Consider the following 14,868-nt stretch of genomic DNA (forward strand, 5'->3'; position numbering starts at 1 on the left):
GGAGCAGGAATAATGCTTCTGGAGTTTTATTTCATTGTTTTGAGGAGCAACAGCTCATTTGTAGTAACAGGACACACTGTGAAAAGTGCTAGATACCTGGATTACATGCCCTTTCTCTGTCTCTCTGTGTTCCTCTAATAACTTGAGTTTATCTCATTGTACTTACATATAGGGGTATAGTTTGGTGTCTGTCGTGCTACGTTATTCTGTGAAGGGAGATTCTGTCCCGTTTGCATTTTTGCTATTCCCACTCTTCACTCATATAGTACCTTTGTATGGGACTTAGAAAAAGGCCTTCTCATTTATTCCTTCACCCTTGGCTAGTGCTGATAAACCCCTGCATGTCCTACAATGTCTGCTAGATAGTAGGTGCTCAATAAGTGTTTAATGATTCATGGCTGTTATAGCTGCTGAGTCAGTTAATGCACATATACTTAAAGAAGTAGGTGTACTTTATGATAATCATTTCTGTATTTCTGTTGATTAACCTAGAGTACTATAGTTATGGAAGTATTTGTACCTAGTTTCTGATTTGATTTTTCTTAGTTTCAACCTCCAAATTTGTATAACCCCAAGTATATTAGAGAGAATTGTTTTGAAGCAGGAATGACTCATGATAATGTAAATCCTCTCCTTAGTAAGGGTTCATAATATGGCTGAGGTATAGCTGCACTTTAATTTTGAAGCCTGTTTTTCCTCTGACTCTTCAAGAAATATGTTTATTTTAAAAAATATAGAATTAGATGAAGCAGAAAGTGAAAAGTACACCTAACCCCACCACCAGAGCTAATATCACAAACCCTTTCTTTCATTAAACAAATATTTATTGAGCATATGTATCACTAGGCTTACAGTGATGAGTGAAAACAGATACAGCTCTTCTCGTGGAATTTACATTCTTGTGGGGACAGATTTGAAAGGTAAATGTAAAAACATAGGTGTGGTAAGTGCTACAAAGTAGGAGTATGTGATGTGGTAAGCATATAATAGGGGGACTTCTAGCCAGGACGGTTTGGGAAGACTTCCCCGAAGAAGGGATGCTTGAGCTGAAAGAGAGGTAAGGTGTGTGTGTGTTTTGTAATGTGATAGATTCATTTGTAATTCATGATATACCGTAATTTTATAAGGTTTTCATTTATGGCTGAGGTACCACTGCATCTCTTTTGATACACTAGTGACGTTCTGTGTTCAGTCAGTGGTTGCAGTTTTTCAGAAGAATCAGGGAACCTCACGTACACAGGAATTTCTAAATATTATTATTACCTTGGTTTTCTTTCTAGCTTTGAGGTCATTTCTCTAAGAAATGACAAAATACATCAATAAAAGGGTATTATCAAGTCAAGTCTTCATAAACCAAAGGTATACTATGAAAGGCCAAGATAATAGCAGATAATGGGTTCATAGCTGTTAAGTCCCTCCAGTTTCTAGTGTAAGAAGGAGCATACATTCCTGTCTGTTCAATTATTGGCTCTCTGTGCTTGGTGTACATTTTTTTAAACTCAATTTTAATGCCCTATTTCTGTTGGCTATCATATGGAAATAAATATAGGATAAAACTAAGTGATAGGCTAAATGGCATATGAAACTCTTTATAGCCCCTGTTTAAGATCTTACAGAGATTACGGTTAGTGTCTTTTAAGCCTGAGTTCCTAGCATGGAGTATTCCTGACATAACACTAGTGGGCACCCGGTAAATTTTGAATAAATCAAATGTCTCCTCTGTCTAATATCACAATTCATCTCTCCAATTCATATGATCCTCAATATCTACATATTTATTCCTTTTCTCCTTGAGCTTTAATTTTATATCTTCCTGGATGCATGCCAGTATTTGTTTCCTTATGTCCCTCCACTGTCACCTTCTTGCCTTGTTTTGGCCATAACTAGAGTTACCCTTTGGTAAGTGATGTTTTCATTATTCAGGGTTTAAACCTTAACTTTTCTAGTTAGGCTTCTGTTTATTTGTGACATCCCTCGTATCTCTTTTTTTTTTTTTATTTAATCACGGTGTGTGTGTGTTCCTCTCAGTTAGGTTACTACCATGGTTTTCATCTACGCTTTGTCCCCCTAGTTAGTCTCTTACTTGGTCCTTTGTTGTTGGAATTTTTGTCTTCTTGAAATACCTCTTCGAACATGTCTTTCGGCTTAGATAGAACTCTACACTGCACATAGAATTACTTCTAGCAGTCTGACTCCTTAGCCTTGTATTCACAGTCTTTCCCTGTTTGACCTTCATTCTGTGGTTGTGCCTTTCCCTTTTGCTTCACAGTCAGACTAGCTGATTGTCACCTCCTAGCCTCCCTTCCTCATTTGGCTGAGTGATTTGGTTTTCCTCGTCCTTGTCCTTTCTTGCCAAGTGGACTGTGAAAGATAGATTGTTATATTTCTGTCTCGTATTCAGTATTTTGGTAGTCACTCTCAAAATTTGTGCTTACATGACAAGCAGTTATTCTTGCCTCATCCTTAAGCTTCTATTCACTTAGGTGCAGTGTGTTTGAGTTTGCAGGGGAGGGGTAGAATCTGTCCAAACCAGGTGTTTTTTTTGCACAGTTGCTAAACCCCCTCAACCAACTTCTTGTCTGTTACTGGCCATTTGCAACACAGTTAATTCCTTCTTAATCAGTCATATTCACCAGTATATAATCTTTTCACTTTTTTCTTCTTCCACTTACCAGTTATACTGTTCTTTCTGTTCCATGTATGTACTCTAAATACCTCATAAACCAGAGGTATACTATGAAAGGCCAAGATAATAGCAGATAATGGGTTCATTATCTGAGTCTGAAAGTGTTTGATCACTCAGATTTAATTCCATTCATTCATACGGCAGTTTTGATGAAAATTGACTGTCTCACCTAACACGAATTGTCCCATGGGTTTCCTAATGAGATTTTAGATTTAGATTTTGGGGATTCTCTGGTTTTCAAGCTAGAAGTAGAAATTCCCTGAAAGGTTTCATGGACACTGTTCAGTGTAGTTTGTGTTTTTCTTTTATGATGCTCATGGTTAGCCTGTTCTGAATTATTGTAACAAGACTTGGCTTTTAAAGAAAAGGCTGTTTGACACTTAGCCTTCTGAAAGTTTGGTTTAATACGGCCCTAGTAAGAGCAAAAAAGAGAAGGCAGAATTTGTCTTCTATCCCTGATTATGTTATTGAAATAAGATTAACATTTATAAACAACTGTTTTACAATAGGTTTCTATGGAGGTTTATTGCAAAAGAAAATAGCTTGACGATTTAAGTTCCTTGAAGCCTATTGACTTTTTGGTTTTCTTAGGAACTAAATATATTACCTCTTAATATGTTTAGATATATATAAATATATCTTATTATATTGGTATATATTAATATATATTATTCCCACTGGTGTACTTTAGGATAGGTATGTTAGGTGGCTCAGGATGAGGATTACAGAGGTGCAAATAGAATCTGCTCAGAAGCCAGATTGTCTAGGGCATTATTTCACCTATGTGGACTGTCAAATGCATCTTCCCTTGACTTACTAGAGAACTCAGAGGTAAGCAAGCCCTGGAGCACCTGAAAGTACCAAGGATACAAATCATGTATTCCATGCTAATTGGGTTCTTTTTGAGACAGAAGGAAAGTTCATTTTCATTAGGTAGTTTATCAAGTTTCTCCAAAAGCAACACTGAGGAATATAGGAGAAGCTATGAGAAATGCAGAAAGAGAAAAGAAAAAAAAAAGAGTTAAAAGAATGAGAACAAAGGAGGGGTTAGAATGACAGATACTGGTGGCAAGTGATGGGGAGCATCAGAAAGGACTTTGAGAGAGGACAAAAGAAAAAGCTGCCGTATTTCTTCTAAGATGTAATTTTTTTTTTCACCTCATAACATAACATTAACTGTCTTACAGTTAATAGCATCTGAGTATTGCTTTTGGCCAGGTGGCAGTTTTGATCTAGTTGTCATTGTACAGGCATGGCTCTGACTTGCTGTTTCTGTTGCTGTCATTTCAGTCTCAGTGTGGACATTGTTTTAACTTCTCGTGTTGAGTAATTGCCATTTAAAATATTTTCTTAGTTGTTGTTTTCACATCTTCATTTAGATCCTCTAGGAACACCAAACAGGCACCAGTATCAAAATTTGCAGGATGGTTGTCAGTGGCTTGAAAGACAGTCGTGGAGCAGTGTCGGAACATTCTTCATACTTACATTCTTGATGGCAGAAGGATGATACTGTGAAGAAAAATTTTAAGTTATAAGAAAGCATTATGCCATTTACTTTGCAGCTTTTTCTTCCTTCAGGGTTCATAAAATAATGCAGACTCTTAAAGTACATGACTGTATGCTTATTGAAATAAAGGATCCCGACCATTTATTTAAAATCCTCAGCCTGATAGCAACAATGTTCATGATTATTACAACAATAATAACTACAGTTGCCCTTTATTGAGTATGCACTGTGTACTGAGTTAAGTGTTTCTCACTTAATTCTCAGAACCTTTTAGGGCCATAGTATTCACGATACAAAATAGGAAAAAATGGAGATTTTGGGTGTAAGTGTTAGATCCAGAATTTGAACCCAAGTTTATTAGGCTTCAAATCCGGTGCTGTAGTTCCTCATCCTGTTATATAAAGTATTACTTTGTGAAAGACATAGAAGCTTTTATGCTTAAGATAAAATTGTCTCCCTTCATCCCTCTCCCCGAAGGGTCATATCCTGACTTCTTTTAGCGACCTTTATATCTTTAGGGCAACTCCATTCTCCACTGTGTATCGTAGATAGTTATGGGCACATTTCAGTTGTTCTGTTAATTTGTAACTATTTAGAGTTAGTCTGGATCTGATTTATATTTCAACTCTTTATTATCTAGCTTAGTGCCTTGCCTTTTATAGGCACTCAGTAAATATGTGTTGTATAAATAAGGCTGTAAGTGTGAGCTTAAGTTTAGCACTGGTTATTATGTATATTTGTGTCGCAGTAGACTCTGAAAGCATTTAGAAAAGGAGTATAGAGGACCAAAATTTAGCTGTCCAGTAATCTGTAATGTGTAAAGACTGTTGCAGTTGCTAAGTACAGTCTTTTGGGATTTTCTCTATTACTGGAATAAGTGTAGAGGTGATGTAGAAGAGTATTATGGGGTGTTAGATACACAGCTGATTTAAATTGAAGATAGGTGTTCTCAGTGTTTCTAAATTCGTTTTATTTAGTGAAAGGCAAAGGGGGCATGAAAAATTGAATCAACTTTTCAGGAAAGAGACTCATAAAATGTTCAGAGGTATTGCAGGTTCACTTGTGGCTCATGTAGCATATGAGCCATATATGCAAATCAGAACGTATTTTATTTTTTGTATACATAATGAGAAATTTTTTCATAACCGAGTACTTATGTGAGGATACTAAAGTAAATCTATTGCTGTAACCCAAGCTCTCTGATCATTTTATTTCAAATTTTGGACCAAGGTGTTATTTTGAATATAGTATAGTCTGCAGAAAAGACTAGGACAAAATGCATCCATTATATGAGTACCATAAAGAAGTTTTAATCTCAGTTTAACAATTTTACTTTTACTATAGGTGGTTTAGTTCCTTTAGAAACCTAGCTGTTAAATATTAAGAAAATAGATGAGTAAAATATGATCGCACCATTAAAGGCATTTAAAAAAATCTGTATATTGGGGTGAGGGAAGAGCAAATGCTTGTGGTGTTAAATAGAAAATGCAGAATACCAAGTAATATCATGGTATATCCTGTTACGGGCAGTTGTGGGCAAGACTATATATATGCAGAGGAAACAAATATAAGCATACTCTATGTTAATGGTATGATTATAGGTGAGTATACTTAGGAAAAATATTTTTTAAGGAAAAATATTTTTTAAAAAGTGGTACATTGTCTCATCATTTCTGAGATCATTGTGTTCCAGTGATAAGTGTGCTAAAAATGTCCTAATGATAATTAGAAAAGCTTTGGAGTAAGATCACCACAAAAAAATATATTTTTATGCAGTGGTGGTAAGCATAAAGCTAAACCTTTCATTCCTGCTGATTGACCTAGCACAAATGTGAGAAGGTTGGGTTAAAGTTGATAGGTTGATGACATACGTTAAGTGGTATAAAAATAAGTTTGAAAATGAGCAAATTAAGCTGGATTATTCTTGATCTCTTAAACTATACAATCTTATGATAATATTTAACAATTTGAATGTTTTGGAGAAGTCAGGAATATGAAGAACAATTACAGACCTGTAAGGGAAGAAAATTCCTTGGCAGGAGGGTTTCTTTCTAGGAGGCAGTGTGTACTACAGTGGTTTGGAATATGGATTCTGCAGCTGGACTGCCAGGGTTCAATTCTCAGCTCTGTTTCTTGCTATCTGTATAATTAAGCAAGTTACATTTAATTTCCCTTTGCCTGTTTTCTCATCTGTAAAATGAGAATAATGGAATTTACTTTATAAGGCTGTTTTGAAATTTAATGATTTTTGATTTCTAAATGTAAAGTCCTTAACAGTACTTGGCATAGTGAGTGCTCAATAAATGTTAGTGGTTTATTATTATTACCATTATCAAAGGAGTATTATGATTCCTTTGCTTAAGCAATTGATTTTTTTTTTTAGAAAGGAAGCTGTTGAAGTTATTGAAGTACCTGTTGCTATATTCTAAGAAATTAAAATGTCCAAAAATCTGCCTCTGTAAGTAACCTTTTAAGATCATTCATGCCACTCTGTTTCTTTAGTCAGTAATAATGCAGCCCATGTTCTATGCCTTCTATAGAGAATTTCATTTAAAATGAAACCACTGAAAAATGTAGACCACCATTTAATACTAAATGGTGAGTGAAAGGTCTGATTTTATCTTGAAGAATGAAACTAAAATTCTGGGAAAACATTAGCTTATAGTAACTGTAAACATGCATGAATTGTTATAATGAACAAATAATGGATCAAGTGTGAATGGATAAACAATTTTTCCCACAAAATAATTCAGTATCATTATATGACAGCCTTCAATTTGACATTTGTGGCATTAGCTTTAAGTTGTTTTTTTTTTTGCAAAAATATTGATAAAAATATATATACATTTTTTCAAGGACCTCTGTTAAATTCTTTGATAGTCAAGTTATTCTTACCCTCCCCCCGAACAAAGAATGTCTTGCTTACTGATTACTGTAAAAGTGGTAGATTCCCTGAGCTCAGTATTCCTCATCCATGCATCAAGACTACAAAAAAGCACAAACTAATACATATAAAACATGGAGAATCTTATAATACTGAAGGAAAGATTACGTGTTATTCCTTCTATACAACATTCACAAAAAGGCAAAACTATAAAATACATCACATTATCCCCATGGGTCTTGGGGACAAACAAAACCTCAAATAATGTCAATGCTTATGCTGCTTGCTGTGCCCCGAGTAGCAGAGTCTCTAACCCAGGAGTCTTATGTCCTTTGGCAACATCCAGAAGACAGTAACAGACTAACTTGTAAGTGGGGTAAAATCAAATCCTAGATCCTACATTGTTTGCCATCATTTTTATAAACTTTGGAAATCTTGGAATTTTTGCAAAATCTGTAGTCTCACTCATGGTTCATAAGCCATTATGGTGAGGGAGACACTTGTGAATAGGGACTGATTTTATAAGTGATCAGTCACAAGTATGTTTTAAAGATATTTTTAAAAATTGAAATAATCATCTAGTAAAGCACACAAACTTAAAGTGTATAGCTTAATGAACTTCTGCATATGGTATACATCCATGTCGTCATCACCCAGATCAAAATATGGAAAATTTCTAGCTCCCTAGAAGGCTGTCTCATGACCCTTCTTAGTGCTCTTCTGGCCTTGATGGCATAGGTTAGTTTTGCCTGTTTTTGAATGTTGTATAGATGGAATAATGTGTAATCTTTCCCTCAGAATATATGAGAATTCTCCATGTTTTACACATACTAGTTCTTTCTGTAGCTGTGAAGTATTCCTTTTTATGAATTTATTACCAGTATTTACCCACTCTACTGCTGATGAATATTTGGGTTCCAGTTTGGGACTATTATAAATAAAGTTGTTAGGAACATGTACTTGTCTTTTGGTGAACACAGCACTCATTTCTGTTGGATATATACCTAGGAATGGAATTTCTGGGTCATAGGGATCTATGTTTAGCGTTAGTGGATACTGTTAAACAGTTTTCTAAAGTGACTGGACTAATGTATATTCCTACTATCAATATATGAGAGTTCCAGTTCTGTATTATCATGAACAGTTAATCTTTTTTTTTTTTTAAGTGTAGCCATTCTGGTAGGTACCGAGTGAGATTTTACTGTGGTAGTTTTTGTTTTCTTTTTGCATTCATGTGATAACTAATGATATTGAGCCCATTTTCTCATCCAGTGGCTATTTTAATGTCCTCTTTTGTGAAGGATCTGTTCAGATCTTTTGACTATTCACTAATTTTTATGATGAATTTTTCTCCTTTTGTAATGTAAGTTGAGACGTGGATAACAAGTACTCGGGTAGCTTGCACATACCACTTTACCAGTTTGGGAAGTATAGAAAACATTTTTAGAAATAATTTCATCAAAAGTGCTAAATTTTTTAGTCATTCCATATTTAAAGAGTTGAGTGTGAGATTTGCTCCTCTCCCTGTGCTAGTTTTACTAGTAAGAGTTCTAGGTTTTTAAAACTGACACCTATTGTTCTTTTTGAAACTAATCTCTTGAAGTTTAGTGGCATACCCATTCACCAAAGTCACTGGCCTTTTCTTTGTTTACATTCTCTTTAAACTCTCCCATATGTTTAATCTTCTACAGTACCATTGTATCTAGTCCTGTCTTTTTAATAGTGCATTATCAGTAACTCACTATCAGGAAACTCTTTCCTAACAGTGAATGTTTCATAATATTTAGGTGTTTACTTACTGTTCTTTTCACTCTGTTGAAAACTTTTTTTTTTTTTTTTTTTTTTTAGCTCTTTGTGCAAAATCTTAAATCTGTTTCTCATCTTTACCTGGCTAAACCTGTATCTCCAGTCATGACCTTTTCCCAGTGGAGTTTACCACCATTTCTACTGACAAAGCTGCCTTCTGAATGTTTTTAATTCTGTGGGTAGAATTCTCATTTTATCATTATCTTAGTCAACGTGGGTTTAAAATTTGAAATTATCTCTAATTTCAAGGTACAGTTAATAGAAAAATCAGTGACCATTCATTAAGTATCATAGTGTGTGGTATGGCACATGGAATGGTCCAGGTGCTGAAGACTACTTCTTAGAAGGATTTTGTACTGTATTTGGGAAGTTACGATATTATTTATGACTTATTAATTAGTTTTTATTATAAATATTCAGTGACCATAGCCTCTTCAGCATTGGGTGGTAAAGGAAGTCTTCACAAAAGGGGATAGATTGGAGCTCATCATTAAGAATGACTAAGATTTCTCTTGGAAGACACAGATGGGCAGAGGGACAGGGATTTGGATTGGATCAGAAGGTGTGTATAGTGGAAGAGTAATGGGCAAGATTAGATTAGGACTAGATCTAGCCAGTCTCTTAAGTCTTGGTTCGTCTTCTTTCTGAATGCTAATGATTAGAATTCATGTTTGAATAGTACTGTTGAGTTTGTAAAGCTTGTGTTAGATAGACATTATTACTTTAACATTTCTGTGACTTAGGAACCATCATCTCTATTTTACAGAAAAGTTAATAGGCTTTGAAAAAGTGATACTAGTAAAGAACAGAATCTGGTGGGCACGGTGGCTCAAGCCTATAATGCCATCAACTTGGGAGACTGAGTCTGGTGTGTTTCATTTCCAGGCATATTTTTATTCTCTGATATCATAGATATCTATAAATAACATTTTTTTTTGTTTTAAGTTTGATATAGACATCCTTAGAAAGGTATATATATTTTTACAAATTGTTTTTCTTACTAATTTATTTGATAAATGGACACTATTCTAGGTCCAGGGCATCCAGTGGTTTTGAGGGCAGACGAGACTACCTGCATACTAACATTGCATTGGGGAAAACAAAGTAAATAAACAAAGTTGATAATGTAATATCAGATTAGGGTAAATGCTATAAAAAATGAACAGGGTCAGGGGATAGAGAATGTTGTGAGAATGGGCTGTCATGCTATTTTCAATCAAGTGGTCAGGGAATTCCTCTTTGAGGAGGTGACCTTTGAACAACTGAATTAATTTGAGTGAGTATGCTGCGTTAAGTTACGGGAGAAGAGAAGTTAGGGGAGAGAACATCAGATGCAAAGGCCTCACATAGAAATAACCTTAGAATACTTGAGAAATGGAAAGAAGTCAAGTGTGGTTAAATGCAATTAGGTAGGATAATGGTTAAGAAATGAATAAGGAGAAGCCAAGGGCCTGATCATGTATGATATTGTATTCAGAATTCTGGTCTTGAAGCTCCTTTCTTTTTGCCTCCCTCTTCCTTAACTGTCTCTCTGTTGCTCATACACATACTCTCTCACACATATGTACACTACCCTATCTAGCCCCCCATTGTATTCTAGTGTTCATGAATAAGGTATCAGTCAGCCAGGCCTGTCTCTTATCTAGCCTAGGAAATGCTGTGTTCATGTCTGCCTATATATATATTTTTTTGTTTGTGTCCCTTTGCCTTTGACATTTCCCATCTCATCTCAGACAACCAAACCATGGTTTTACTTCCTGACCCACATGGATTTTATCATACATCCTTGATGTAGATGCAACTGAGGTCAGCCCTTCTTACAGTTCATTTAGTACATAACACTTTATACTCTGTGACCTGTTAGTGACAATTATGCTTTCATTCTCTTTGTTATATCTCTCTATTTTAATGTGGCCAGTTTTGTTTGCCTAGGAAAAATCATCCTACATAGGGCTGGGCAAGACAAGGCACAAGGCATATCCATACATAAGGAGGATATCTTTACTTCCCTGTACCCTTCCCCACCATGGTTCCAGCATAGCAGGCTGGATAGCTGCCAGTAGTTGATTGGCATCCAGAACTGTATCTGGTACTTTAGTAGGCTCTCAGTAAGTATATTTTGAATGAATCAGTTTATTGACTGTTGAGATTAAACCCTACTTGGCATAACTTTTTTTAAAAAGCCCCATCATGGCTATTCACAATACATGGGATGTAACAAAGAATCAATAATTATTTGTTGAGTGTATGTCAGTTTTACTTTACTCTGTGTTTACATTATCTTTATTTACTCTATGTTATTGTCTGGGCTTTAGCTAAGCACATACATTCTTTTCTGGAAAGATGCAACCCAGTCCAGAATAATATTGATGCTAGAATTTTTCAAAGACAAAGCTATATCTTTTGGCAATTGTAGGCACAAGAAAGGAAGCATCTTTTGTTACACCATTTTTCCAAACGTTATTCTTGTTACTTTAGTAGGTATTTATCGTCTGTGGTTGGCTGTGCAGCGATCTGCAGGAGATCTTACACATTCTTTTTATTCTTTATTTAGAAATGGGATCTCACTATGTTGCTCAGACTGGACGTGATTGAACTCCTGGGCTCAAGTGAGTCTCCCAAATAACTGGGATTACAGGTGTGTGCCACTGAGCCTGGTTTTTACCAGCTCCTATCGGTGGAGTGCCTGTCACTTCCACCTGTCATCATCAGGAGCTTCTTAATGGTGCAGAACAGTGGTTTACCTGGAGCAGGCTCATTAACCAATATAAAATATCACTTAAAATAAGCCAATAGGAATTATAAAATTAGAAACTGACCCTTTTAAAATGAATTTATTCTCTTTAAATTTATTCAACATACTTAGTTTTACAAATAGATACTTGCCATTTTACTGGCAGTTATAATGATTTATTTGAGGGTTTGGTACATCTTATACAACCATGAATACAATTTGCATCTAATAATGTGACTTCAGTAGTATCATGATTTTTGTCCAAACCTTCTCAGTCTGGGAAACGTTTAAAGAGAATAATGACCTTAGAGAAGAGCTGGATTTCTCTTAAGACTTCTATTCAGATCAGGACATAATCACGTTCAAAACTGACATAGCATGTAACATGGATTTCAGTGAAGAAAAGTACTTCAGATTCAAATTTTAGAAGAGTGTTTTAGGGTTTAGTGGCCTAATCAAAGGGAGTCCAGAAGCTATTTTTGGATAATACATAGGAGGTAGAGCAACCTGGTTTTGCCTCTGGTTATCATTTGACATTGCCAGTGTCTTACTTGTTCATATTATGGGGAAGGAATCGAGTGGTCACAGAACTTTTGGAGAAAATTTATCAATTTTTTGTTTACTTTGTAATGCTTTTCTGTTCTTATTTAATAAAATATACCTTTCGATTATATTAATTTAAATTTGTATATATTGAATTGATTTAAACTAGGATCCTTTCCCCCTTTCTCTTTCAGGACTTGACCCAATGAAAGAAGCATATGGCACTTGTGAAGATAAATGTTACTCCTCCCTTTTTAATTGGAACTTCCGCCTAGGACCTGTGTATGACGTTTCACCTGTGATCTGTTCTTTCAGTAGCCACTGACTTTGAGTTACAGGAAGGTCTCCGAAGATTTGTGTCAAATGACGTCAATGGCCAGCTTGTTTTCTTTTACTAGTCCAGCAGTAAAGCGATTGTTGGGCTGGAAACAAGGTGATGAGGAGGAGAAATGGGCAGAAAAGGCAGTTGATGCTTTGGTGAAGAAACTAAAAAAGAAAAAGGGTGCCATGGAGGAACTGGAGAAAGCCTTGAGCAGTCCAGGACAGCCGAGTAAATGTGTCACTATTCCCAGATCTTTAGATGGACGCCTGCAGGTTTCTCACAGAAAAGGCTTACCCCATGTTATATATTGTCGTGTTTGGCGCTGGCCGGATTTGCAGAGTCATCATGAGCTGAAGCCGTTGGATATTTGTGAATTTCCTTTTGGATCTAAGCAAAAAGAAGTTTGTATCAACCCATACCACTATAAGAGAGTGGAGAGTCCAGGTAGGTCTTATTCCTGAGAAGAATTTGGAAAAACAAAAACAAAAAACCTCTCTTCCTGATATGCATGTAACTAGATTTAGTAATGAAAAGGTTGTATTAGCTTTGTGTTTCCATCTTAAATATTCTAATCTTGGAAGGGCTATTGGATTTTGAGTTTAGCTTTTTATATGTAGGTGATACAATTCTCAGGTGGCTTACTCTAATTCATTATTCACTGTAAGCACCCATATATCTACTCTGCCTTTTCCTGTGGATGACCTGTCTCTGTTTTATTTAAAGCCTAAGCTCCAAGTGTGTACTATATCCCATTCCTTTTTGTCAAATGAAGAACTTTGTTCCTACAGTTATCATCCTTCTCTCCAGCATTATATTTTCCCTTTCTACCAGAGTATTTCTGATAGCATACAAGCATGCCATGATACTACCCATCCTAAAATAAAACTTAAAAAAAAATTCTGCTTTTCACTTCATTCACATAACCCAACCCCAATCACTGCACTGTTTCCACTGGTCCTTTTAGAGGATTCTCCATTTTTATTATCTTTATGTTTCATTTTTTTCTTGTGACTTCTCTAGTTAGTCTTTCTTTCCTACCATTTAACTTGTCAAGATCACTAGTGACTGCCTTTTTATAGGTCAAGGGGTCATTTTTGAGTCTTATCTTACTGTCCGCTCAACTGCATTTGATACAGTTGATCTCCTTCCATCCTACTCAAAACTTTTTCTCTGTTTGGCCCCTAAGACAGTATGCTATCCTGGTTCTCCTACCTCACTGACTGTTCTTGCCCCTCTTTGCTGGCGTATTCTCCTGTTTTCACAGGAGTCAGTCCATGGACCTTTTCTCCATTTATATTATTTCTTTATGTGCTTTCATGCTGTCACATGTCTTAAGATTGTCTATAAGCTGATGCTCACATTTTGAACTCAAGTCAACTTCTCCCTTGAGTTTTAGACTTGTGTATCCAGTTGCCTACTTGACATTTCCACTTGAATATTTATTTATTAAACATACCAAATGTAATATGTCTAAGCGCAGTTTTTTTTCTCTGGTTTCCCCTATTGAAGTGAATGGCAACAGCATTCATGTAATTGCTAATGCCCTAAACTGCAAGGTCATCTTTTATTCTTCTTACTTAAATCCTATATTTAAAATATGAGCAAATGCTGTTTGCTGCACCTTCAAAATATGTCTTAATAAATATGTCACCTCTCATCATTTGTGACATCACTACTTTAGTACAGTACATCATCATCATCACTCACCTTAAGTAGTGTCCTAATTGGTCTTTCTGCGTCTCTTCTTCCCCTTAACCCATTGTGTTTTCCACACAACAGCCAGAATGATTTTTTAAAAACATACTAAATCATGTCAGTTCCTACTGAAAACACTTTCAAGACTGTCACACTTAAAGAGATTTCTATAAGACTCTGTATGACCTATCCTCAGAGTTCTCTGTTCCTTGGACTTGCCATACTCCTGTTTCCAGGCTTTAACTCTTGCTGTCTACGTATTCTCCCCCAGGATCTTTCCATGGCACATTTTCTCATTCCATTCAGTCCTTGCTCAAATATCCGCATCACTAATTGACTCTATATTAGATATTTATTTTGTTTATTAACTGACATGAGCAGAGTCTTCCTCTATTTCATTCATTACTCTATCCTTAGTGCTTAGAATAGTATATTGTTGTCTGGCACTTGGTAGGTGATGCTCAGTAAATTTTTTTTATAATGAATGGTATAAGCTGAGCTGCTAGCTGAGTGCATTAGTCATCTATTGCTGCATGACAGATTGCCACAAACTTAGTGGCTTAGCACAATGCATGTTTATTACCTCACAGTTTCTTTGGGTGAGGAGTCCAGTCACATTTAGCTGGGTCCTTTGCAAGGCGCTGTAATCAAGGTGTTGGTTAGGGCCAAGGTCTTATCAGAAGCTCAATTA

The 14,868-nt window shown here is 35.8% G+C and overlaps 1 protein-coding gene across 8 annotated transcripts in view; it reads left to right on the plus strand.

The window, feature by feature from the left end:
• The window catches only part of SMAD5 (SMAD family member 5), a 50,012-nt gene that overhangs the window by 8,568 nt on the left and 26,576 nt on the right, over positions 1 to 14,868 (plus strand). For 3 of the 8 annotated variants that reach the window (XM_003829249.6, XM_055112713.2, XM_063604229.1), the window contains exons 2-3: positions 6,577 to 6,651; positions 12,355 to 12,926. In XM_003829249.6, coding sequence (XP_003829297.1) covers positions 12,524 to 12,926 — 403 coding nt within the window. In that variant the 5' untranslated portion in view covers positions 6,577 to 6,651; positions 12,355 to 12,523. Of the gene's footprint in view, positions 1 to 6,576; positions 6,652 to 8,925; positions 9,059 to 11,437; positions 11,493 to 12,354; positions 12,927 to 14,868 lie in introns of all 8 variants that reach the window. The other 5 variants (XM_055112712.2, XM_055112714.2, XM_003829250.6 and 2 more) reach the window with 3 other exon arrangements.

Source organism: Pan paniscus, chromosome 4 (assembly GCF_029289425.2).
Source record: "Pan paniscus chromosome 4, NHGRI_mPanPan1-v2.0_pri, whole genome shotgun sequence".
Classification (NCBI taxonomy): Eukaryota; Metazoa; Chordata; class Mammalia; order Primates; family Hominidae; genus Pan; species Pan paniscus.